Source organism: Thamnophis sirtalis, unplaced genomic scaffold, assembly GCF_051295495.1.
Source record: "Thamnophis sirtalis isolate CommonGarterSnake01/CBP01778 unplaced genomic scaffold, rThaSir2_p1.2 scaffold_8, whole genome shotgun sequence".
Taxonomy (NCBI): domain Eukaryota; kingdom Metazoa; phylum Chordata; class Lepidosauria; order Squamata; family Natricidae; genus Thamnophis; species Thamnophis sirtalis.
This window is the reverse complement of record NW_028261388.1, coordinates 20,271,253-20,296,455: the sequence shown is the minus strand read 5'-3', so window position 1 is coordinate 20,296,455 and position 25,203 is coordinate 20,271,253. Positions and strand designations below refer to the sequence as shown.

The window sequence follows — 25,203 nt, the reverse complement described above, 5'->3', positions numbered from 1 at the left end:
TCGCAGATTATGTAGGCCGATGTAGAATATGCCAAAATTCTAGGCCGAATCCCCCCACAGCCGCTCCTCGCGAGTGGGAAATCCCTAGAGGCCCATGGTCCCGTTTACATATTGATTTCGCCGGTCCCTTTCACGGCCGAAACTTTATGATAGTGGTAGATGCTTACTCTAAGTGGGTGGAGCTGGTAATCATGACCTCCACCACAGCGGAGAGTACAGTGAGGGCCCTGCGTAAGATGTTCGCTACCCATGGGTTACCGGATGTGATAGTTTCCGATAACGGGCCCCAGTTTACCTCCACCACGTTCCAAGAATTCCTGGCCGAGCAAGGAATCAGACACGCGGCCACAGCCCCCTATCACCCAGCTAGTAATGGCCGGGCGGAGCGCGCAGTTCGCTCAGCGAAAGAAGCCTTGGGCCGCATGGGCCAGGGCGACTGGCAAGAAAGAGTGGCGGCTTACCTCTTGAGCCAGCACTCCATACCCTGCCCAACGACTAATAAAAGTCCCGCGGAGCTCTTGATGGGTAGGAGATTGCGAACACCCCTAGACAGACTCCATCCACTTTACGCAGGGGATCTGCCGAACAACCTGGGGGCCCTCCCTTCCCACGCGTTTAAGTTAGGGGATCCTGTATGGGCCCGTTCTTTTTCTGGGGATCCACGGTGGGTTCCCGCAACCATCACAGCCCTGACTGGCCCCTGTTCCTTCAGGGTCGGCCTGGCCGACGGAATACAATGGAGGCGCCACGTGGACCAATTAAGGCGTCGTCTTCCCGCGGAAACAGACGGCCCAAGTTCCCCAGACACCCGCTCTCAGCCGGAGCCACCTTCGTTGACTCTTTTCCCTACGGACCGTTTCCAACCGGGGAACGGGAGACAAGCCGATGCGAACTTTCCGAACAGGCGCACCTCACCCGGCTATTCCCTTCCTCGAACCCCTTATCGAGACTCTGAACCTACACCCCTACCGGACTGCACGGAGCCGCTACCGGACACTCCGGCCGCCACGGAAACACCGCCCCGGACAGATGGACTTCGGGCACGGGGCCCGGGGCCAGCGCTCTCTCACGGGACCGCACCGCAGGTTCACCGCCCCACCACAGACACGCCTCCGCCGGCGGCTTCCCCCCCGTCGACGGCCGCCGGGGAGCCACGAAGATCGGGACGAGAACGCCACCGTCCCGCCTACCTACAAGACTATGTTTGCCCTTCCTAAAGGAACTCTTTGACTGGGGGGGGAGGGGTGTTGAATACTAGCGCGGGAAATACGAACGCGTGTATAAAGGACTCCTTTCCTGATTGGTTCCCGGGCAGAGCCAGTTCAATCTTCACCCTGATTGGTCGAGCTACTCGACGCCCCATTGGCTCCTCGTTCAAACCCGGGGGTATAAATGTTTGGCGCGAACCACGCCACGTTGAATCGCAGTTTACTATGAGCTGAATAAAGTCACTTCCTCATACTTTCTTGTCGCGTCCTTCCCTTCGCTCCAAGATACAAAAATCTCCAAAAAAAATAAATCACCAGCAGTGGTGATGTTATCTAGTTTGGGTAATGAAACATCTGCAAGAAATCAAGCAAGCTCAGAGAGCACCAAGGACCCCTCATTTCAATCCTGAGCTGAAAATATTCTCCTTTATTGCTCCTCATCTGTCTCAGATATCCTCTGAGAAGTCCGTCCTAAAGTAAGGGAGGGATGGAGTACATTCAGACTTACAAGATTCTGTTGTTATAGTTGTACCAATAAAAATAGTTTAGGTCTACATAGCATCCTTCCATTCCCCACCACACAGTCAAAGCTGAAGAAGCTGCTTGGATGAGAAGTGAAATGTCTTCAAAGAAATACCAGAAAGTCCAGTTGCCTCTTGGGGAAAAAAAAGGGAAGTACCTTTGGGACAACCATGACCTGGATGACTGAGAATCTCCATAGACATCTCCATAGCATGGTTTGGTCTACTGTATAAGGCTGGTACATGCCATGATCTTTCCGATGCTCAGACCTGAACCCAGACATGAAGGGATTTAAATAATCCACTTTGCGCAGGCTCCCTCTAGTTGGTCTTCTAGGCATTTTCTCTGCAAACTTCTCCCAAAAGAGAAGATTGGAAACAGGGCAGTAGCTGTCAATCCATGGATTCCTGAGGGCAATTGCATCACCTCTTTAAAGCCCCTTAACATCATTCCCTTTGTCAAAAATGTCAGTTTGAACCAACCAGAAAGACCCAGATCCAGAGAATCTGTAGCACAACTCACGGTGTCACTACCATAGAATCCACAAGTTCAAATGACTCTCAGATGATCTCTGCAAATGTCACTTCCCTGGAGTCCATAATCAGAGTACAATAGTCAGTGCCATAGACAGAGAAGGTAGAGAATTGTAGCTATTCTTCGCTCATGAGTTTGAATGCAGTTGTTCAGACACATAGTTAATGCCTAAGTTAATGCTTAGTGTTGGTCAGATTGAAGTGAATTAAAGTCTCCATAAATGAATAACCAAATATCTCACAAGACTCTGCCGAGCCAACACCTCCCTCTGAGTGAAATGTGAGCAATTTTGTCTGTAAGGCTTGGCAAAATTGTCACAACAGACTGAAAGAAGTTTGGCAACAGCTAATTTTAATGAAGGCACCAGAGGACAACTAACGGATCTTATAAATGCAGATAAGTAATTGACACTTCATCATCCTTATCATCATGGGGTAGACCTGTTTGGCCTTTTGTCTTTTTCTTTGTCTTTCACCAACATTGCAATTGCAGATCATATTTTTTTTCTAAGAATAACCCCCTGCATAAATACTGATCAAATGATTTCATCACCCCTTACCTATCAATCAATCAATCAGAATAGAGCTGGGACGGACCATGGAAGTCTTCTAGTCCAACCCCCTGCTCAGGCATGAGACTTTATATGATTTCAGATAAGTGGGTATCCAATCTTTTCTTAAAAACCTCCAGTGATGAAGCACCTACAACTTCTGACGGCAAGCTGTTCCACTGATTAATTGTTCTCACTGTTTGGAAGTTTCTCCTTAATTCCAGGTTGCTTCTCTCCAGTGGTAAAATTCATTTTTTTTACTACCGGTTCTGTGGGCATGGCAGGGGAAGGATACTGCAAAATCTCCAGTCCCACCCCACTCCAGGGGAAGGATACTGCAAAATCTCCACTCCCACCCCACTCCAGGGGAAGGATACTGCAAAATCTCCAGTCCCACCCCACTCCAGGGGAAGGATACTGCAAAATCTCCAGTCCCACCCCACTCCAGGGGAAGGATACTGCAAAATCTCCATTCCCTCCCCACTCCAGGGGAAGGATACTGCAAAATCTCCATTCCTTCCCCACTCCAGGGGAAGGATACTGCAAGATCCCCATTTTCTCCCCACTCCTGGGGGAAGGATATTGCAAAATCTCCATTTCCACCCCACTCTGGGGCCAGCCCGAGGTGGTATTTGCCGGTTCTCCAAACTACTCAAAGTTTCCGCAGAATTTCACCCCTGCTTCTCTCTCTGATTAGTTTCCAACCTTTGTTTCTTGTCTTGCCTTCTGGTGCTTTGGAAAATAAGTTGACCTTCTCTTCTTTGTGGCGGCTCCTCATATACTGCAATATTGCTGTCATGTCACCCCTAGTCCTTTTTTTCTCTAGACTGACCATACCCAATTCCTGCAACTGTTTTTCCATAGGTTTTTTTTTTCCTCCAGGCTCTTAATCATCTTAATTGCTTTTTCTGCACTGTTTCTAAAGTCTCAACATCTTCTTTGCAATGTGGTGCCCAAAACTAGATGTGTTGAGATCAACACATTGCTTCAAATGAAATCCCCCTTCAAGGACAGCTCTGGTCTTTTTTCGACAGCCTCCAATTAAGAAATTATTTTAAGCCAAGTACATATATATATACATACATATATAAAATAAAAATTAAGGATTATATTATGGGAGCTAGATTGCCAATAGGACAACCCATGTGACACTGCTTGTTTGTCATTAGTTAACTGTGCAGAATTGTGCAAAAGGAAATGACGGTTTGAGGTAATTTCTGGGTTCAAAAGATTTATCTTCTTTGCAAAGTATGTGCATTAAATATTTACCATAGCTCAGGGGTAAGCAACTGGGTACACACCAGATGTTGTGCACTAGATTTCTCACAATCTTTGCATTAACTGTTGGGCTGCTGGGAGTTGGTCCAAAATATCTGGAAGGCGAAAAGGATGTTCTAATACTCCTGCCAGAATTGTAGCCAGAATAGGCCCAGTTTGAAAAGAGAGCAATGCATCAGCATGTGTAGGCAAAGCAAGTTAAAGTTTGTGCAGGCAGTTTGTGCATTTTTTTAAAAAAAATCACATACATCCAGGCTCATTATCAAATAAGCAATTCCTATTTGCAGTTGCAATGTGACTGTGCTCTTAATTACCCTCAAAGCCTTATCTGGAAGCACCTGGAAAAGTGAAAATCCAGTAAATACATATATCTTTTCCAGAGTTGGGTGATGCTGTACTTGTCTTTACCAAATGACAATCTGAACTTTTAAATGAAACTGTGTACTTTTAGGAATAATGGAAATATGTAGATCCATCATGGTGAACCTATAGCACATGTGCCACAGGTGGCATGCACAGCCCTCTCTGCCGGCACCCAGCCGGCACCCCAGCCCAGCTCCACCGCGCGTGCACATCTTCCGCTGGCCAGCTGGTCTTCAGGTATCTGCCATGCATGTGTGGAGGGCAGGGCACATGTGGATATGCATGCATGCATGTGCGGGGGGTGAGGTGCATGCACGGGGGCGCTCGCATTGCATTTTGGGGCCTTGCACAGCGCCCCACACCGCATTTTGGCTTCCAGGTTGGTGCAGGAGGCCTTCCAGGCCCAAAATGGGGCATGGGGGCACATGCGGAGGGGCCGCACACAGATGCACAAGGGGTAAAGGGAGCATGGGGGTCGTGTGCTCATGCGCAGGGGGCAGGGCACCCATCAGGGGGGGTCATGTGCACATTACATTATGCAACGACAAAAAGGTTAGCCATCACTGATATAGAGAAAAGTACATGTTCATTACAAGTAACTAAAAAGTTGAAAAGGCAAGGGTTTCAATGCGTTTCCTAAAATTAAGCAAATCTGTCTAGTTCTCAATATTAGGTATGATCTTTGTTTTTTTGTCTGGATCTTAACAAAAGCAACTAATGTTATAATATAAAAAGTTATGCATTGTGTGAGAGATCTTGTCCCGTCAGAATGAAGAAACATGAACCTGGAGACAGAACTTAATTTCTTAAGCTCTCGCCCACACGCATTTCCTTTCCTAATCTCTATTAACACCAGTCTTCCTTGTGAAGGGAAATTATGAGGAATATCCCTACAGGATTTTGTTGAATGCTTTAGATTAGGGGTGTCAAACTGGCAGCCCACGGGCAGGATGCATCATACATAGCCCACACCCCCTCACCCCAGCTCCACAAAGAGGGGGGGAACGTCATGATACATCACATGACGACAAAGTGAGGTCATGAGTTTGACACCCATGCTTTAAATCAAGGTAGATTTGTATCAACTGATTAATCTCTGGATGACATACCATGAATTTCTAAGTACTTTCTCTCTCCCTCAACCCCGTTGATCCTCAGTTTTCAGTTAAACAGAATGTGAGGACTGTGAGTTTTATGCATATTGTTTGTGAAACAGGGTAAGTCCTCAGCTTACAACTGTTTGTTTAGTGACCATTCAGTTACACCACCACTGGATAAAAATATATATTTATGACCTGTCCTCCTATTTTCAAGCATGGCAGCATGCCCATTGTCATGTGATTGAAATTTAGGTGCTTGGCAACCAATATTATAAATGATGGTTGCAGGATCCCAGGGTCATGTGAACATTATTTGAAATCTTCTCAGCCAGTTTCTGACAAGCAAAGTCAATAGGGGGAGACAGATTTACTTAATGACTCTGTGATTCACTTAACAACTGCGGTGATTTGCTTAACAAACTCTGGCAAAAAAGTGGTAAAATCGGGGGTAACCCACTTAAGAATTGCCTGGCTTTGCAACAGAAATTGTGATACCAATTGTAGTTGTAAATCAAGGAATGTACATGCTAGACTTTGATTCCCCCAATCTCAACTGCTTCTTCCTTTATTCTTTTGCACAAGGATCTTGAAGGCTTTCATTCTGCTGAGAAATTAAGGCAGAACTACAGGCAGTTCTCGACTTAAACCAGTTCATTTAGTGACCGTTCAAAGTTACAACAGCACTGAAAAAGTGACCCATGACCATTTTGCACACTTATAATCGTTGCGGCATCCCCACAGTCATGTGATCCACATTCAGATGCTCAGTAACCGACTCACATTTATGACTGTTGCATTGTCACGCGATCCCTTTTTGTGACCTTCTGACAAAGCAAAGTTAATGGGGAACCAGATTCATTTAAGAAAACCATGTTACTAACTTCACAACTGCAACCATTCACTTAACAACTGTAGCAAGAAAGGTTGTAACATGGGGCAAAACTCACTGAACCAATGTTAAAGGTAAAGATTCCCGACTCTAGGGGGTGGTGCTCATCTCCTTTTCAAAGCCTAAGAGCCAGCACTATCTGAAGACGTCTCTGTGGTCATTTGGCCGGCAAAACTAAACGCCAAAGGCACACAGAATGCTTTTACCTTCCCACCAAAGGTGGTCCCTATTTTTCCACTTGCATTTTTTACGTCCTTTCGAACTGCTAGTTGGCAGAAGCTGGGACAAGTTTCATTTTTCGTTTTACGGGGCTCACTCCATTTCACGGCGCCAGTGCCGGATTTAGATGAAAAGAGGCCCTAGGCTATTCCACTTATGAGGCCCTTTCACCTCCCATTTTTAAGTTTGTAAATTACATGAGAGACAATAAAATACATCATTACTGTGATATATATCAATATATATCAATATATATAGCTGGCCTCCCGACGGAGGGCGGCTCTGCTCTGTGGCAAAGGCAGCGAGGCCAGCTGCCTCCCCTGCTACACTCAGCTGCCCGGCTCGGCCCCCTCACCCTCACCTGCCTGGCCGCTGGTGGGCTCCGTGTCGACGGGGTGGCTACTGGGAGCGGCCGCGCCTCTCACCCGACCGCCGGTGCCGGGAACGTGGGCGGGCTCCCCAACTGCCGCGGCGCTGGAACGATCTTAACCAATACATTTTTATGTTTGTTTATTAGTCATATGCGTAGAATTTCTCCTTATTTTCGGTTCAGTGTTCTAGTGTTCACTGTTTTTAGAATAGTGTAATTTTTATTTTGCTAACAATTTGGATGTAGGCCCCTCTTGATCTTGAGGCCCTAGGCTGAAACCTAATTAGCCTATAGGAAAATCCGGCCCTGCATGGTGCTAGGGATTCGAACCGCCGACCTTTCTGATCGATCGACAAGCTCAGGGTCTTAGCCACCACATCCTAACCAAGGTTAGGCAACAGAAATATTGGACTCTGTTGTGGTCATAAGTTGAGGACTACCTGGACAACACTCTTCCTTCCATATTTTTTTCATTTTTGTGGCCTGCAACTCCTCCTATGTGTGTGTATGGGGAGGAGGGCCTAATCGCAATATTCCCAGCTTGGGAAGGGGGCAACGCAAGGTGGATATTGGGGCAGCTCAAACTCCCCACACCTATGACTGAATTCCGGAAGAAGAGGGGAGGAGGAAGGTCCTTTAAAGCAGGGGTCTCCAACTTTGGCAACTTTAAGCCTGGAGGACTTCAGTTCCCAGAATTCCCCAAAGCTGGCTGGGGAATTCTGGGAGTTGAAGTCTTCCAGGCTTAAAGTTGCCAAGGTTGGAGACCCCTGCTTTAAAACATCTAGAAGGCACCAGGCTGAACCATTTCTTCGGGCTGAGTCGGGCAAAAGAGGAGACTTTCTTCTCTCTCTTCTTGTGCCTGCGGGTATCCTGGCCGAGAGGTGCGTCAGGTTCGCGCAGGCGGCTCCTTCTCCCCGCCTTGCCCCTTTCTCTCCTCTCTGCCTTTCTCGACGTTCCCTCCTTTCCTCGCCGCCTTTCTACAAACCGGGCTTTTCCTCCGCCACCCACGGCGCGTCAAGAGAAGGCGGGCAGCTAAGGGGCGCGGTTAAAAAGCCGCCGCGCTCCAACAGGTAAGACCTCGCAGATCGCGGCGGAGGAAAGGCTGCTTGGCTGAGAGGATCCCGGCGCGTCCGAAGCGCAGATAGCTAGCTAGCTGAGAAAGCCTCTCCCCGCCGATAGCCTGGATCCCCAAGCCGCCCCTACCTGGTGCGCTGGGCTCGGCGGAGCGCTCGGGGATTTCGGTTTACCTGGGAGGCGAACAGGTGAGCTTCCCTCGGAGGGGAGGGGAACCCTGTAGGAGCTCGACGCCTGCGGGCGAGGATAAGGGACCGGCGTGGGAGCGTATGTGTAGTGAATGGATGGTTCTAAGGGGCTGGATGGCTTTGCGCGCCTGCCGATGGATTGCGCGCGATCCTAAAGTGCGGGGACTCAAATTTCGTCCGCCTTCCTTTCTCCTGCTTCCTTCTCCAGCGGAGTTGCGAAGCGCCCTCTAAAACCCAAACTCGTCCTCCTGTACGGCGGCGTCTTTCCCTTTTTAGGGACCGGAGTGTCGCCAAGTCTTTGGCGTAGGTGAAAGAGGAGCTTGGAAGAAAGAGGATTAGATGAGTTCCGGGCGAGGAATCGTCCTTGTTGACTGGAGAGATGCTGCCGACTGTGACGGGCGGCATGTAAATTAAATAAATAAATAGATAAGTACACAGACTTCCTGATTGTCTTCCATATAGACTTTCCCCGGGTGATAGGAGGGGATGTTGAATTGGTCCAGTCTAAAAGGGCTCTTCCTCATTTCTGGAGGGTAAAATCCCAGATGCTGATGGAAAAACAACCATCTTTCATCCCTTGCATATGGGAGGATTCACTTTGGTGACCTTAAAACAGTTTTGGAGGGCCCTGTCTATGTGCTATTGGAAAGAATGTCAAGGAACATCTTCTTGTCCAATTGGACTATTCTAAGGAAGTGTTTTTTTTCTCTCTCTCTACAATCAGAGAGTCCTGTGACAGCAATATTAAAAATAATTTATGAAAAGAGGATCCATTCGTGAATGCTTTTAGGTACCACTAAATCTTGTTTCATTTTTCAAATTTCCTTTTCCAGTTTTATAATTATGTAATAATAGTCTATTCAATTCTAGTACAGTTTCTTTACTTGGCTATTTATTTATTTTGGTCTAGTATCAAAAAGCAGGTTAAAGAAGGTAAGGCAGTGTTTCTCAACCTTGGTAACTTGAAATCCAGACATCTTCAAGTTGCCAAGGTTAAGAAACACTGAGGTAAGGTGCTTTCTCTCTTTACTAAAAGTAGTAGACTGGTTTGTTATTGACTTGCAGCACAGGAGGTCAAGGAAATGCAGGGTTAAAAACGATCTCACAATGTGGAATCTATTTCTCCAATTGATCTCTTGCATTTTCTTTTGTTTTCTAATCTCTCCCATAATGACAATCCAGGGCTAGAAGCTAATTTCTTTGAAGAGAAATCAGATTTTCCTTTCTTGTTTTGATCATAATTAAGACTTTATAGTATTGTACTTTGTTCTCTTCTGCCACATACAAAGATAATAAATTGCACAGATCACTCAACCTAGCTGATAAAATCAATTATTCTTTCAGATGTTCTTTGAGAAGATTCAAATAATTACTATTTGGCTAATCCTCAAAATGGTTCTTTTGTTGGCCTTTCCAAGAATGCACTTACAAATTTAACTGCACCCTAAATTACTAAATTTCAAAGCAATTTATTTTTCATCACTTGGAAAAGCAAGCAAGCAAGTTCTAGCCATGAGTGGTTTATGTTACCTTTTTTTGCTATCGTCCCCTCCCCAATAATTATATATGATTTTTCTGTCTATGCTGCAATCAGTGTCTCCCAGTTTTCATCGTTTTGTCTTTGCCACCCATTTGTATGGTGTGGTAATGCTTTGTTTGTACTTCATGTACATGTGGTTGATCTATGTAGCCTATCTTGAGTCTTGATGACTTTGTAGGTAAGCAGGCAACAGTACATAGGTTGTTTGCCACTGACTTCTTCTGGGATGATCTTCCCAGTTTATCTTACAGCCTTGGAATTTGCCAGCAGTCTCCCATTCAAGTATTAATTAAGACTGACCCTGCTTAGCCTTTCAAGGTCTGTTTGCAGATGACACTGGAACAATGTCTGTCCATGGAAGTCCGTTCTTACACACAAGCTGTTTCATCAAATTGGGAAGCTAGCTTTCTATCTGCAATATTGAAATATTTAGGGAGAATTACTAGAGAATATAGAAAAGGAGCTTATATAAATATGAATGATATGAATGATACTGATATGGGACCGCTGTAATGGGTGGAAATTTGTGTTTTGTTTTTTTTAACATTTAAATAAGTTCAATAAAATTATTTTTTTTAAAAGAAATATTTAGGGAATGTACATCATCCTGTGAATTTACAAGCTCCCTGTGATAAAGGCTACCAGAATATGACAATAATAGATGTGATTGAAAATGAATATTGGGATCAAAATTTAGTTTTGGAATAACATTCCCTCTTTGGAAAAAATATGTGGAAGTACTTAATGCTCCAATGGTAAAGGTTTACCAGTGAAGTGTAATTGCAGCATAAATTTCTTCACATAACTGTTTTCCCCTTTAGAAAGTTGATTGAAATATAAATAAAACAAAACAAATGGGCTTTTGTAAATATTTCATACATATAATAGATAATTTCCTTTTCTTTTATCTTATCTTATTTTCATGAAATTTGGAAATAAGCTCTAGCTTTGAAGAGTTCTATATAATTCAATATATGTAAGTATTAAAAGTGATACAAAGAAGTTATGTCAACATCCTTAACTTATTGTTGCTTACATATTTGGGAAAATGTGTGATTTTTCTGGATATTTTATGATCTAACAATTAAAACAAGATAGGCAAATATAAATTTGCAACACATATCAGCCATTTTTTTTTAATGAAAGTCTTGCCTGTAGATTAAACACTATTGCATTTACAATGTAAAGTCATAGATTCTTCCTTGATAACTATCTGGTTTCCTACTGATTAAGAAAGAAAAGTGTTAACTGTCTCTCAGAAACAGTGATTTAACTGAAGTGATGTTTTAATGTGGTTTTGGATTGATGACCAAACACTTCTTTTTATCTATTGGATTTTTTCTTCGGTAATGCGGTTAAAATAAATGTTTTACCACACTTTTTCCATTGTCATTGATCTCTGACAGCCTAATTATACTTCAGGAAAATAGCACAGGGAAATGCTAATAAGGGAACTTTTGCAAATGCATCTGTGGGAAGGAAAGGATGATTTAAGCCTTTTACTCGCAAACTGTTTAGAGTTATTTATTTACGAGATGAGAAACATATCAATTTGATTGATCAATAAAATAAATATTTATTTCCCTGTCCACCCTATCTCTCCTAAAAATGTCTTCCTCTATTTTGTTCTCCAAGCTCAGCTAATGCTGAGTGGGAAGAGATAGCCTGCAGCCTCTTTTGATATGCAGAAGAATGCTGCCTGCTAATTTTCCTATACAATTTGTCCCACAATTAATTTGGAGAAACAGGTTTGCTATGAATCAGAAGAAGCCCATCACATCTTTTTTAGTAGCTACCGGACTCCTGATCTTTGATTACCATGCAATGGCATAGCTCTCCCCCTACCAAATTTACTGTGGTGACTTTTATTGTTTTAAAATAGTTCAGAAACTATTCACTTACATCTCCAGTTATTGTTGAATTTCACTTTTCATCATCACCAATATTATATGATACAGTAAACAATTTGTGTAATTCACATTTTTTTCTATTCAGTACTCAACAAAACTGTTACTCTACACATACAGATGTTCCCCCCTGCAATAATTTTCCCATTAATGTTGGTCTCCATCTACTTCATTAACAGTTTGGGATCATAGGTTAGCAATAGCAATAGCAGTTAGACTTATATACCGCTTCATAGGGCTTTCAGCCCTCTCTAAGTGGTTTACAGAGTCAGCATATTGCCCCCAACAACAATCCGGGTCCTCATTTTACCCACCTCGGAAGGATGGAAGGCTGAGTCAACCTTGAGCTGGTGAGATTTGAACAGCCGAACTGCTGAACTGCAGTCAGCTGAAGTAGCCTGCAGTGCTGCATTTAACCACTGCGCCACTGAGGATGTACTTTCCTTCTGTTTCAAAAGACACGAGTACAGTAAAGATTGTTTGGTATCAAGCTTCACTCTTGTCAATTTAAGGGACATGACTAGTTCTCTTTACAGTAATGTGAAATCCTTTTGGGATTTTTTTCAACTCCCCTGGCAAACGACAGGTTTGAGGATTTCCTGGGATTGTCCTTGTCCACTTGTGCAAGATCGGTTGAAGTTAGTTAACACCCATGTCAGCTAATCATCCAATATGAACATTGTTGTACAAATGGGACATTGATCAGTTATATAAAATAGCTGACCAGAGTGTTTGATGTCCTGTTTGATAGGTTGTGGCTTTTAAAAAAAAATCAACATTAGCAAGTATAATAAACTATTATCAATACAATGTATTGAATCCTTTCTGATGTAGATACCATGATTCAGAAAGCAAGGAAGGAAGGAAGGAAGGAGGGAAAGATGATGTGGGGATTGAAGAGATGTAGTCTCTACTTTTTCCCGCCAAAATCTTGTAGTCCACCCAAGAACTGAGGTACAGGAGTGATTCATTGCTCATTTTCCCGTTTGGCTGCTTCTAAAAACAACTGTTTATACAGAAGAGTATATATGGCATTTTTCAAGTTTTCCTTTGTGTGAACAACAGAAGGGATTTGCTTCAGGCTAGTGTAGCTAAGAGGCTTCATTAAGGATCCTCTTAGCAGAGGCATACATGTGTCTTCCATGCATATGTCTCAAAAATGTGCCTAAATAGGACGGCATAGAGCCGGGGCAGGTGGGCAAGCCCACCCATGATTTCCTCTACCAGTTCGGGTGAACTGGTCCAAACTGGCTGAATACCCCCTTTATTCCTAGGGCTGAAAAGAGAGAGATGCTGACCCCAAATCACCCAGATGACTGAATGCCTAAGGCAAGACTAGAACTAATAAACTCCCAATTTCTAGGCAGGAACTCACTAGATAAACTGGCTCTTCTGTGTTTAGTTACACACTTACTAGAAAATATAGGAATAGGCTGTAGACCATGGGACTATGGAAAGAGCTCACCCTCTCCAAGCACCCATTCACAACATGTCTTATCCAGGACCCTCCTTCCAGCTATCCTCACAAGAATAACCTTCTCTCTACAGCGTTTTCTTCTGACAAAACAGGCATTCCAGAACTGGTGATGGGGTCTGTTGTTCGTCTGTCCAAGTCTAAGCTTAGATTTGTGATTATTGCCAAAAAGCAGGGTAAAAATATTATGAATTGTCAATTGCTGGTTTTTGAGTCTCTTAGTATATTGCTTTAGTCAGGATAAATAGCACTTGTTTGTTAAGATAATGTTCATTTAATGAGCTGCAAAATGTGTTTGTTAGTTTTTTTTTTAAAAATTGTTTCCTGTAACAGAATAAATACTATACATCGCTCAAAAAAACAAAGGGAACACTTAAACAACACAATAGCAATAGTTAGACTTATATACCGGTTCATAGGGCTTTTAGCCCTCTCTAAGCGGTTTACAGAGTCAGCATATTGCCCCCAACAACAATCCGGGTCCTCATTTTACCCACCTCAGAAGGATGGAAGGCTGAGTCAACCTTGAGCCGGTGAGATTTGAACAGCCGAACTGCTGAACTGCAGTCAGCTGAAGTAGCCTGCAATGCTGCATTTAACCACTGTGCCACCTCGGCTCTTACACCATGTAACTCCAAGTCAATCACACTTCTGTGAAATCAAACTCTCCACTTAGGTAGCAACACTGATTGACAATCAATTTCACATGCTGTTTTGCAAATGGAATAGACAACAGGTGGAAAGCATAGGCAGTTAGTTAGCAAGACATCCCCAATAAAGGAGTGGTTCTGCAGGTGGTGACCACAGACCCCTTCTCAGTTCCTATGCTTTCTGGCTGATGGTTTGGTCACTTTTGAATGCTGGCAGTGCTGTCACTCTAGTAGTAGCATGATAAGGAGTCTACAACCCACACAAGTGGCTCAGGTAGTGCAGCTCATCCAGGATGGCACATCAATGTGAGCTGTGGCAAGAAGGTTTGCTGTGCTGTGTCTGTCAGCGTAGTGTCCAGAGCATGGAGATGCTACCAGGAGACAGACCAGTACATCAGGAGAAGTGGAGGAGGCCATAGGAGGGCAACAACCCAGCATCAGGACCGCTACATTTGTGCAAGGAGGAGCACTACCAGAGCCCTGCAAAATGACCTCCAGCGGGCCACAAATGTGCATGTGGCTGCTCAAATGGTCAGAAACAGACTCCATGAGGGTGATATGAGGGCCCGACGTCCACAGGTGGGGGTTGTGCTTACAGCCCAACACCGTGCAGGACGTTTGGCATTTGCCAGAGAACACCAAGATTGGCAAATTCGCCACTGGCGCTCTGTGCTCTTCACAGATGAAAGCAGGTTCACACTGAGCACATGTGACAGATGTAACAGGGTCTGGAGACACCGTGGAGAACGTTCTGCTCCCTGCAACATCCTCCAGCATGACCGGTTTGGCAGTGGGTTGGTAATGGTGTGGGGTGGCATTTCTTTAGGGGGCCGCACAGCCCTCCATGTGCTCGCCAGAGGTAGTCTGACTGCCATTAGGTACCGAGATGAGATCCTCAGACCCTTGTGAGACCGTATGCTGGTGCGGTTGGCCCTGGGTTCCTCCTTATGCAAGACAATGCTAGACCTCATGTGGCTGGAGTGTGTCAGCAGTTCCTGCAAGACAAGGCATTGATGCTATGGGCTGCCCTGCCCGTTCCCCAGACCTGAATCCAATTGAGCACATCTGGGACATCATGTCTCGCTCCATCAACCAACGGCACATTCCACCACAGACTGTCCAGGAGTTGGGGGATGCTTTAGTCCAGGTGTGGGAGGAGATCCCTCAGGAGACCATCCACCACCTCATCAGGAGCTTGCCCAGGCATTGTAGGGAGGTCATACAGGCCCGTGGCAGCCACACATACTACTGAGCCTCATTTTGCCTTGTTTTAAGGACATTACATCAAAGTTGGATCAGTCTGTAGTGTTTTTTTCCACTTTAATTTTGAGTTTAACTCCAAATCCAGACCTCCATGGGTTGCTAAATTTGATTTCCAATGATAATTTTTGTGTGATTTTGTTGTCAGCACATTCAACTATGTAATGAACAAAGTATTTAATAAGAGTAGTTCATTCATTCAGATCTAGGATGTCTTATTTTTGTGTTCCCTTTATTTTTTTGAGCAGTGTACTTTAATACACAGAACAGTATTGATTGTCTTACTGGGTTTTCTCTTCTTACTCCTTTTCTGCATACACATTAAAGAGAACAAAATAAAATCTTTTATCAGTCAGTGTATGAAATGAGTGACAGATACATGGGTGAAAATTCTAAAATTATTTAATTAAAATTTTTGGATTTGTGGGGGTGGGTTTGGTTGCTTCAGTCTTTCACCAACAAATCTACCACAGTCAATACAATTCAATAGCAGAGTTGGAAGGGACCTTGGAGGTCTTCTAGTCCAACCCCCTGCCTAGGCAGGAAACCTTATACTGTTTCAGACAAGTGGCTATCCAACATCTTCTTAAAGACTTCTAGTGTTGGGGCATTCACAACCTCTGGAGGCAAGCTGTTCCACTGATTAATTGTTCTAACTGTCAGGAAATTTCTCCTCAGTTCTAAGTTGCTTCTCTCCTTGATTAGTTTCCACCCATTACTTCTTGTTCTACCCTCAGGTGCCCTGGATAATAGTTTGACTCCCTCTTCTTTGGGGCAACCCCTGAGATATTGGAACACTGCTATCATGTCTCCCCTAGTCCTTCTTTCTACTAAAGTCATGAGCTGGATCTTTAAGTCAAGTTGACTTTGGACTTCCATAACTAACAAAGGACAGGTACTACAGATTTTCCATGCCAGGCAATCAAAATAAGGTTACATGTTTGCAAATCAGAAATTAACTTTGTAATTCAATGCCTGTAAAGTAGTCTGAAGTCCAGCATTACTTCATGCAGTGTCTCTACCACTTTCTGCACATAGAAGACACTAAACTCTTGATTTGAAGCCAGCAGCCAAGTCGAAGTGTTCCTTAAGCAAATTAAATCTGTATACAGTTATTACTGCATATACATTGGCAGATATTTAAAAACAATATGTAATTTATAGTGAAAATGAAAATAAAATGTGATTTTGTTTTATTAAATTATATGGTCATAGACATGGCTTGCATATCGCATTGTATATCTTGTGACATATGACTTTGTAGAACTGTGGAGTTTATGCTACTCAGATATATAGTATTTTGGAAAGGCTTGGGAAACTTTCTTGCGCACTGAAACATCAGTATATAGTCATAGGTAGATCCAGTGGTGGGTTCCAGATCCCATTGCAACTGGTACAGTGCAACAGGGCGGGGTGTCCACCACATGAACACGTGAAGCACACGCGCAGTGCACACATGCATACTTACCGCCCGTGACGCTCTGCGATGCCTCCACAACGCTCCAGCTGCTCGGTGGAACGTCGCGCAGGGGCCGTATGTTCCGTGGACGGAAGCCCTGAACAGCTCAAATATATGTGAGGAGTGCAGGCAGGTGGGTGGGCCCTCTAGAGCACCGTACCGGAACGGTACCTGGTGCTCCCAGCAGGTACCGGTACGTCCGTACCGGGGCGTAGCAGTCATATCCCACCACTGGGTAGATCACACTTATATCATTAGACTTTTTATATGAGATTTCGCTCTTCAAACCATTATGATTACCTGAGATCACTCCATCAAAACATGGGTTACATACTATTGTCATTTATAAAGAAGGCTTTATAAAGATCACTATCCAAACAGCAATTTTCTGAAAGTATGGTCATCCTATTTGGATTTTCATTAAAGCTGAACTAGCTTTATGGGGCTTATTATTAAGTGAAAACCAATAATTTTCAGGAGAACAGATGTCACCTAGTACATTCTAAGGAAGCCTGAGTAGTATTCTAAGGAAGTATGAGTAGCTTCTCTAGTGTGTCACATATCTTTACATAATTTCTTCTTAATCTGTAGTAAAGTGTGACAAAGATTATCTATTTTACATTTTGTTGCAATATAATCAGAAAAGTGAAATACTAATTTTCTCCTGCTCAGTTAATAATTACTCCAAGAATCTAATGTTTCTTAAGGATTATTGGGAAACAAGGAGAGACAGACAAAATTGTTCGTGTTTTAAAGTACTTCTAGTTAAATCAAAATCTATCTCAAACTGACACTCAGTGAATATTTTTGTTAGATTCATATGGCCTTTATTTAATGCTCACTGAGCATATAGACTGAATCAGAGACATGCCAATTTTTGACTCTAAGAAAAATTCATAAGTACTATTTTCCAAATGCCTTTTGTCATGCTAAGAATCAATATTCCTGTCTGTTTATTTTTAAGGATGTTACAGTACATATTCTTTGGGAAATTCTTTTCTTTTGGAAAAATATCCAAAAGGAATGCAGAAATTTGGCAAATGCAGTGGAGGTACACTGAGTAATTTATAGCTTACCTAGCATCTTTCTCCTCACATTGGCATTTACGGGTAGTTCTCAGTAATTGGGACTGGTAACTCTATTGCTAAGCCTTATCATAAAACAAAAAAAATCATATGATTGCACCAAGTTACAACAGTAGTTCCAGTTGCTGTCATTAAACAAACCATGCATGGTCATTAAGTGCAATGTTATGTGATTGCAGTTCCCAACAGCTTCTCCACTGAGTTTGGTTGTTGGAAGCTGGCAGATTTTTATTTTTTTATTTTTACAACCCTGTAATCCCTTAATTTGGGGTAAAGTCAAGGCAACTGAATGGAGCTGAGCATCTTCACCACTAGGTCACCATGCTGGTGTTGGAAGCTGGCAGTGAAGGTTGCAAATGGCAATCACATGACCTCAGGGATGCAATAACACCTACAACTTTAAGGACCAGATATAGCTGTCCTCGTTCAGCGGCATTGTTACTTTGAACAGTCACTGAATAAAAGGTTGCTTAGTGAGGACTACCTGCACTGAGAAAAAAACACCCTTCAGTCCTTAGCATAGACTTAAAACAATATGTGAAAAATAAAGTGGCTTTAAGAACTCTAAACTGAACTTTCACGGTTTGTTAAAAAAATGTTCCATTGTTACCAATACATGAGATCATGTATTTTTAATGTTATGTTAAAGAATTAATTCAGGTTTATTTTGTAGATTTACCACATTCTTTTTAAGGGGGGGGGGACCCAGAAACAGCCCTGGATTCTTTTCAAAACTTTTCATTTCATCCATCCTTTAAATAACAGCAGTTGGGTAGCCAAATCTAAATATTAGATATCTCTCTAACTCTATAAGTAACAATGCCACATTATCTTCGGTCAGCATAGAATACTTTGGTGCCTGGGTAATCAATGGGTGTGACACACAGATTCACTTGCAAGTGGCTAAGCTTGTTTCCTGCTCAACATTCATAAACTGAGTCAGGATTATGAAAATTCTATGAATGACACGTTACAAGGACTAAAGTTAAATGCACCCCGAATATTACAACTATATTGTAACTTTATGAAATATAAAACAAAAATGGTTGTGTACAAATTAAATAGAAGCAAAAATGTGAGATGAGTGCTCACTGATATTCATGCTTTAATCACCCCCCCCCCAATTTGCATTATAGCAATGCCCTCCATATGCACTTCCTTAAACGTCATCCGTAAGTTGCAAACTGAATGAGAATGCAACAGCACCATAGTTTTCGGTGTCCCCTGGTTCACCTAAGTCACAGGTGTCAAACCTGATTGCGTCATGTGACATATCATGACGATTTTTGGCTTTTTCGGAGCCGTGGGTGGGTGTGGCCTGGCACCCCGGCCGCCAGTTTGACACTTAGGTTGTTTTTAGCCTTCCGGAGGCTAAATGCTTCCCCCCTAAGCATTGGCTTAGGATGATGGTTGAGATTTATTTATGTATTTATTAAATTTATATGCCGTTCATCTCACTCTGCAAAGTGACTCTGGGCCACTGCAATGGACCATTGTTTGATTTGGGGACGGGGAGAAGTTTACTTCTGTTTTAACCATTTTTACGGAGCTAGCTAGAATCGTTTTATGAGATAGCAGGTCATATATGTTTTATAAATAAATATACAAATATGCAAATCTAAATCTTTGGTCACTATTTATAGAATTAGTCTAAGTGCTGTTGGGCTTATTTTGGTATCATTAAGTCAGAAAAAAAGTGGCTCAGTGGCTAAGACACTCAGCTTGTCGATCTGAAAGGTCGGCAGTTCAGTGGTTCAAATCCCTAGTGCCGCGTAAGCTCCCGTTACTTGTCCCAGCTTCTGCCAACCTAGCAATTCGAAAACACGTAAAAAAATGCAAGTAGAAGAATAGGAACCACCTTTGGTGGGAAGGTAACAGCATTCTGTGCACCTTTGACATTTAGTCATGCTGGCCACATGACCACAGAGATGTCTTCAGACAACACTGGCTCTTCAGCTTTGAAACGGAGATGAGCACCGCCCTCTAGAGTTGGGAATGACCAGCATGTATGTGCGAGGGGAACCTTTACCTTTAAGTCAGAAAAGGATAATTGCATTTTAGCTTGCTACAATATTTTTGCTATCCCTGTTGAAATGACATTCGAAAATAAACTATTTAAGATATGGATGTTTAAAAAAAAACATTTTAATTGCTTATATATGAGCCGTGGTGGCGCAGTGATTAGAATGCAATACTGCAGGCTACTTCTGCTGATCACCGGCTGCCAGCAGTTTGGCAGTTCAATTCTCACCAGCTCAAGGTTGACTCAGCCTTCCATCCTTCCGAGGTGGGTAAAATGAGGACCCAGATTGCTGGAGGCAATATGCTGACTCTGTAAACCTCTTAGAGAGGGCTGTAAAGCACTGTGAAGCTGTATATAAGTCTAAGTGCTATTGCTATAACATCTCACCCAAATTTATTTGAATGAACTATTCATGCTAATCTAGAAGAAGCTTTACAAAACTATGATATAATTTTTAAAAGCATCTTTTTGTCTTAACAGGACCCAAAGCTCAGACAATAACATGGACTGGGGAACCCTGCAGTCTGTTTTAGGAGGAGTCAACAAACATTCCACCAGCATCGGGAAGATATGGCTGACTGTTCTCTTCATCTTCCGTATTATGATCCTCGTAGTTGCTGCAGAGGAAGTTTGGGGCGATGAGCAAGATGACTTTGTCTGCAATACGTTGCAACCAGGATGCAAAAACGTCTGCTACGATTATTTTTTCCCAGTTTCTCACATCAGACTCTGGGCCCTCCAGCTCATTTTTGTTTCTACTCCTGCACTTTTGGTGGCCATGCACGTGGCATATAGAAGGCATGAAAAGAAAAAGAAGTTCCAAAGAGGAGATAAAAACTGTGAATTCAAGGACCTAGAAGAAATAAAGAGACAGAGGTTCCACATTGAGGGTCCTTTGTGGTGGACATACACTGCCAGCATCTTATTCAGGCTGATATTTGAAGCTTCTTTCATGTATGTGTTTTACTATATGTACGAGGGGTATCACATGCCTCGCCTACTGAAATGTAGTGTTTGGCCATGTCCCAATATAGTGGACTGTTTTGTTTCCCGACCCACTGAAAAGACAATATTCACCATTTTTATGATTTCAGTGTCTGGCATTTGCATTCTACTAAATGTAGCAGAATTCTCGTATTTGTTGCTGAAGTTCTGTGTTAGAAGGTCTCGTAGAGGAAAAATTCCCAAAAATCATGCCATCCAGGGGAACAAAGAAGAAAGCAAGCAAAATGAAATGAATGAGCTTATATCAGATAGCTGCCAGAATACAGTAACACCATTTACAAACAACTAGGGTGACCATCTGCCTAAGATGCATTTGATGTAGAGTAACTGAATAACCACATTCATAAAGCTGCTGTGAAAGTGGTTAGATTTGATTAAGCAATAAAGTCAAGAGGAGTATTACTACGTATATGTCTACACGCTAGACATGTTTTTAAGGTCAATAGTGACATAAGAATGTTGAAGATTTTAAGATGATGTGATTTACTTTATGCATAACTTTACCAAATCTATTCTGATTTGTTAAAGAAACAATGCTAATTAGTGCCTTCATATTGAAATTAATCTTTAAACTAAAGAGATGGAATTAACTGCCTTACTGATTAAATACTCTTAGTATTAAAAGACCCTTTACCGCTATGGTAATTGTTCTACTTTTTCAACTAAATTAAATTAACATATTTTTCTAAGGGCTGATATTCCAAATTTCTTGATGTCAAGACATATGATTAATTAATGTCTCTTTTTTATTTTTATTTTCATAAATGAACAATGCTAACGTATTCACTGTAATATGATGGAAAAGTAAATATTTTAAACCACAAACAATAAATAATTCTATGCATATTCTGTCTAATGCCAGTTATGAAATCTCTTTGTTTTGTAATGCATTAATTATAATTTTAAAGAAGATACCGATATAGTGTTTCATCAACTAGAGAGCATATCCGTTATTTTATATTATTTTTAAAATATTATTATTAAACCATAAATGGAAGTGATAAAAGTATGAAAGGCAGTGGTAGCTGGTTGGAAATAATGTGAAGAATATGTCTGTCAGCTAAATAAAAGAAAAATGTTTTTTACTTCCTGTAAATATGTTTACATTTTTTTATTTTCAAAAAAGGTTGAGACCTTAAAAAAACAAACCACACTATGTTTCATACAAAGGGCAGAAAATTGGAGTAAGATTTAGTCAAGTTTTAGTGGGCTAGATTCTGATATTTAATTGCATGATCTTTACAATAGAATTTCTACTCAACTTTTCACATAGTTTAATACTTAAGTCTGGAGTTACATTGAGAGTTAAATTCTACTCAAGATTTAATTTTCCGTCTCCATTAGCTTATGCAACACTCACATTCCAAGAAAGAACTGAACTGCAAGCTAAGCCATAGACTTTGGAAGATATTTATTTTACTACAAAAAGAATCGGAAGGAAGTAGCTATTGAGATACAAGAAGGACTACAGCTATTATTTGGAACACTAATGGTCAGAGTAGACAGGAAGAAGAGGAAGATGCAAACTGAGTAGAGTTCTATCACATCAATTGGTGGCTGGGATTTTAATGAATATAGGAAGGTAGGAAAATATAAATTTACTTTTCAGCAACCATGGTCAGAGAGATTAATGCTTTCGACACAACTCAGGCTATTCTAATTATAAAGCATCAAGGAAAAGATAAAGAGGCAGATTATACTTATTCAATTCTACCAGAAATACCAAAAGAAAGTATAGTGATTTTTCTTCCATATCAGTTAGCTTGATAAACAACATTAATACAGCAAACCAAAATTGCACATTTGACCAAAATTGTAAAACGGGTGTCAAACTCAATTTGTCATGGCGGCATCACGTGACATATCGGGACTCCCCCCCCTTTTGCTAAACCCGAGTGTGGGTGTGACGCATCCGGTCCACAGTTTGACAGCCCTGTTCTAAGGCAATCTGTGTCTCCCAATGATTGTGAACAACCTCCCCCCCCCCCGCTATTAAACAGAATATGTCTGATTAATGCAATGAGTTTCTGGCTCTTAGGAAAGAAATTTAATTGAAACAAGAACAGGTTGCTTTAAGTTGAGTTTTATGTACATAAGCCTGCTAAAAAATTTCTGGCTTCAATACTTGTATTTGTTCCCTTAATTCTAATATCCATTTACTGTACTAGTAACACCAAGTTGGTAATAACAGCTGGGGGAAAGTATCAGACACAATCCTATGGATATTTGTTTAAAAGTAATTCCACACGTACTTGGCATCAGATTTAGATGTCTCTGACCACATGCGTAACTAGAAATCTGTTTTCAGTAGGAAAAAGTGAAATTGATATGTTTTTCTCACATTTGCAGCTTTTTCATAAAACTTTTGTTTCATAGCTTAATTCTAATGTGTATTGAAAGCAGGGCACGTACTTGCTGCTATTGTTAACAAATTTAAATTTAAAAATTCTCAGTCATCTTCTGCAAATAATCAACGGAGCTATCTATACATTTACCCTGATTTCTGATTAGATTTCATTTTTTGAAAATTGCCTATGCCTGTAGCCCATCTACTATAGAACCATCAGAAGTAACATCCTGAAGCAGAAGGAAATTACTTCTGAATTTGGAAATATCGATTCAGAACATGTTGGTTGGACTTCATTTGTTGGCTTGTTTGTTTAGCCTGTCCCATCACTCTAAAGGTTTTATTGCACCTCTCAATGTTTAATCTTATAGGCTCCTGATCTGGAGATCCCTACTTCATGCCTGATGATTTGCATGGGCTAAGGATTTCAGATTCAATTCCAGAAAGATGAGATTTCTGTAACTAGCATTATATCTGGTTATATATTACCTCCAATTGATACTATTCATGAGATCCTAATTCTATTTAATGGTCAGATTTGCAGTCTGGAGGACCTTTTTTGCCATCATGGCTCTTAGAAGCAAACAGAAACTGTGGCCAGGAGGGCTTTGCCCGACACCAACTGGTGCATCAATTGTAGACTTATTGGGCTAGGAAACTTTGATTACAATGACTCATGCCTTTGTCACTGCATAGCAATGAGACTGCCTTTGAAGACAATTTGGATACTTCAATTGATCCAAACTGCAGAGGCCCATCTGCTACCTTGATTAGCAGGTTTAACCTCATAACATCCATGCTTCAGTCATTGCACTGTCTGCCAATTGACTTCTAGGTTAACTTGTCGTCTCACTTTAAAAAGCACACAATAGTGAGCATTGGTGGTGGTAACCAGAGGTGGGTTGCTCCCGGTTTCGCCCGGATCGGCCAATAGTGGTGGTGGCGGGAGGCTCCACCCACCCGCCCAGACGCTTCTGCGCACACGTGAGCACAAGCGAACCAGTAGCGCCGAGATTTGAAACCCACCTCTGGTGGTAACATACCTGGAAATCAAGCTGAAATGGAGGTGGAACATCTCAGCTGTAATCTCTGAGAATAAATACACTCCTGACCTGACAGCTGGATGAAGTAATGTGGGAGGAGTAACTCACCCAAAAACATAAAAACAGGGAAGCAGAATACACATTCCAGGTTTGGATGCTTTAGGCAGGTTTTTGTTTTTGTTTTTCTTGAGAGAGTGAGAGCTTTGTTAAGAAAAGAGAGTGGCTATTTAAACATAGATTTTAAGCATACGTTGCATAGATGCACAAAAGGGTGAGGCTTAGATCAATTATGACCAGCAATTATGACTAGCATCTTGCTGTTTTGGCTTTTGGGGATAAATTTTGCTGAACACAGCTGAAAGTAAGATGCAAGTGTAGGTGCTTGAGCTAATCCAAAAAGTAGGGTTATCTTTGACCTTGGGGAGCTAGAGTGGGGGTGACAGGGCTGGGCATGGCCAGCTCGACATCACTCATGTGGTGACCTGAGTGCTCTGCCAGCAAAAACAGGGCTCATGCGGCCCTCCCGAGCTCCATTTTCGATGGCAGAGGCACCGCAGGCCAGTCGTCTGCTGTTTCCAGGATGGCCCCGTGGGCCAGATCCAGACCCCTGGCCTTGAGTTTGACACCCCTGAACAAGACACTGAAGATTTTTCAGTCCTACTTACTGTTTGCTCTCCACATCTGAAATATTTATCAGGCAATACAAGCAATTCATTTTTCTTATCTGTTGTATTATATGAATGCCTAGCATCAATAAGATGGGCTCCCTATTTTAATCTGCCACTAAATATTGGTCTCCAAAGCAGGGATGTCAAACTCGCATCCCGCAGGCTGAATGCGTCACACACTGGCCATGTCCATGCCTGTTTTAGCGAAGGGGGGAAAAGCCGTGATACGTCACGTGATGCCCCCGTGACGACACGAGTTTGACACCCCTGCTCAAAAGCATTCTTTTCTATAAAAGGACTATAGCTATGCAAGCAGAAATCCCAGTGTCAAATGCTGTGCCTAGCAACTCTCAGTAGGATGTAGTCGTAAAATTTGAACAGAAAATGCCAGTCCGTGTACATAATAATGAGATATGCATTGGCTACAGGCATCTCCTGGGAGGGCAA

At 42.3% G+C, this 25,203-nt stretch overlaps 1 protein-coding gene across 1 annotated transcript; it reads left to right on the top strand.

Moving 5' to 3' along the window:
* Positions 1-8,110: 8,110 nt before the first annotated feature.
* LOC106547222 (gap junction beta-2 protein) lies at positions 8,111-21,794 on the top strand. Its single transcript, XM_014064305.2, has 2 exons — positions 8,111-8,295; positions 20,174-21,794. The coding sequence occupies exon 2, from the start codon at positions 20,196-20,198 to the stop codon at positions 20,985-20,987; it is 792 nt and encodes a 263-aa protein (XP_013919780.1). The 5' UTR covers positions 8,111-8,295; positions 20,174-20,195; the 3' UTR covers positions 20,988-21,794.
* The last annotated feature ends 3,409 nt before the right edge of the window (positions 21,795-25,203 follow it).

Bases quoted from the DNA above. Each gene is read 5' to 3' on its own strand.
- LOC106547222 (XM_014064305.2), top strand. From the start codon at position 20,196: ATGGACTGGGGAACCCTGCAGTCTGTTTTAGGAGGAGTCAACAAACAT.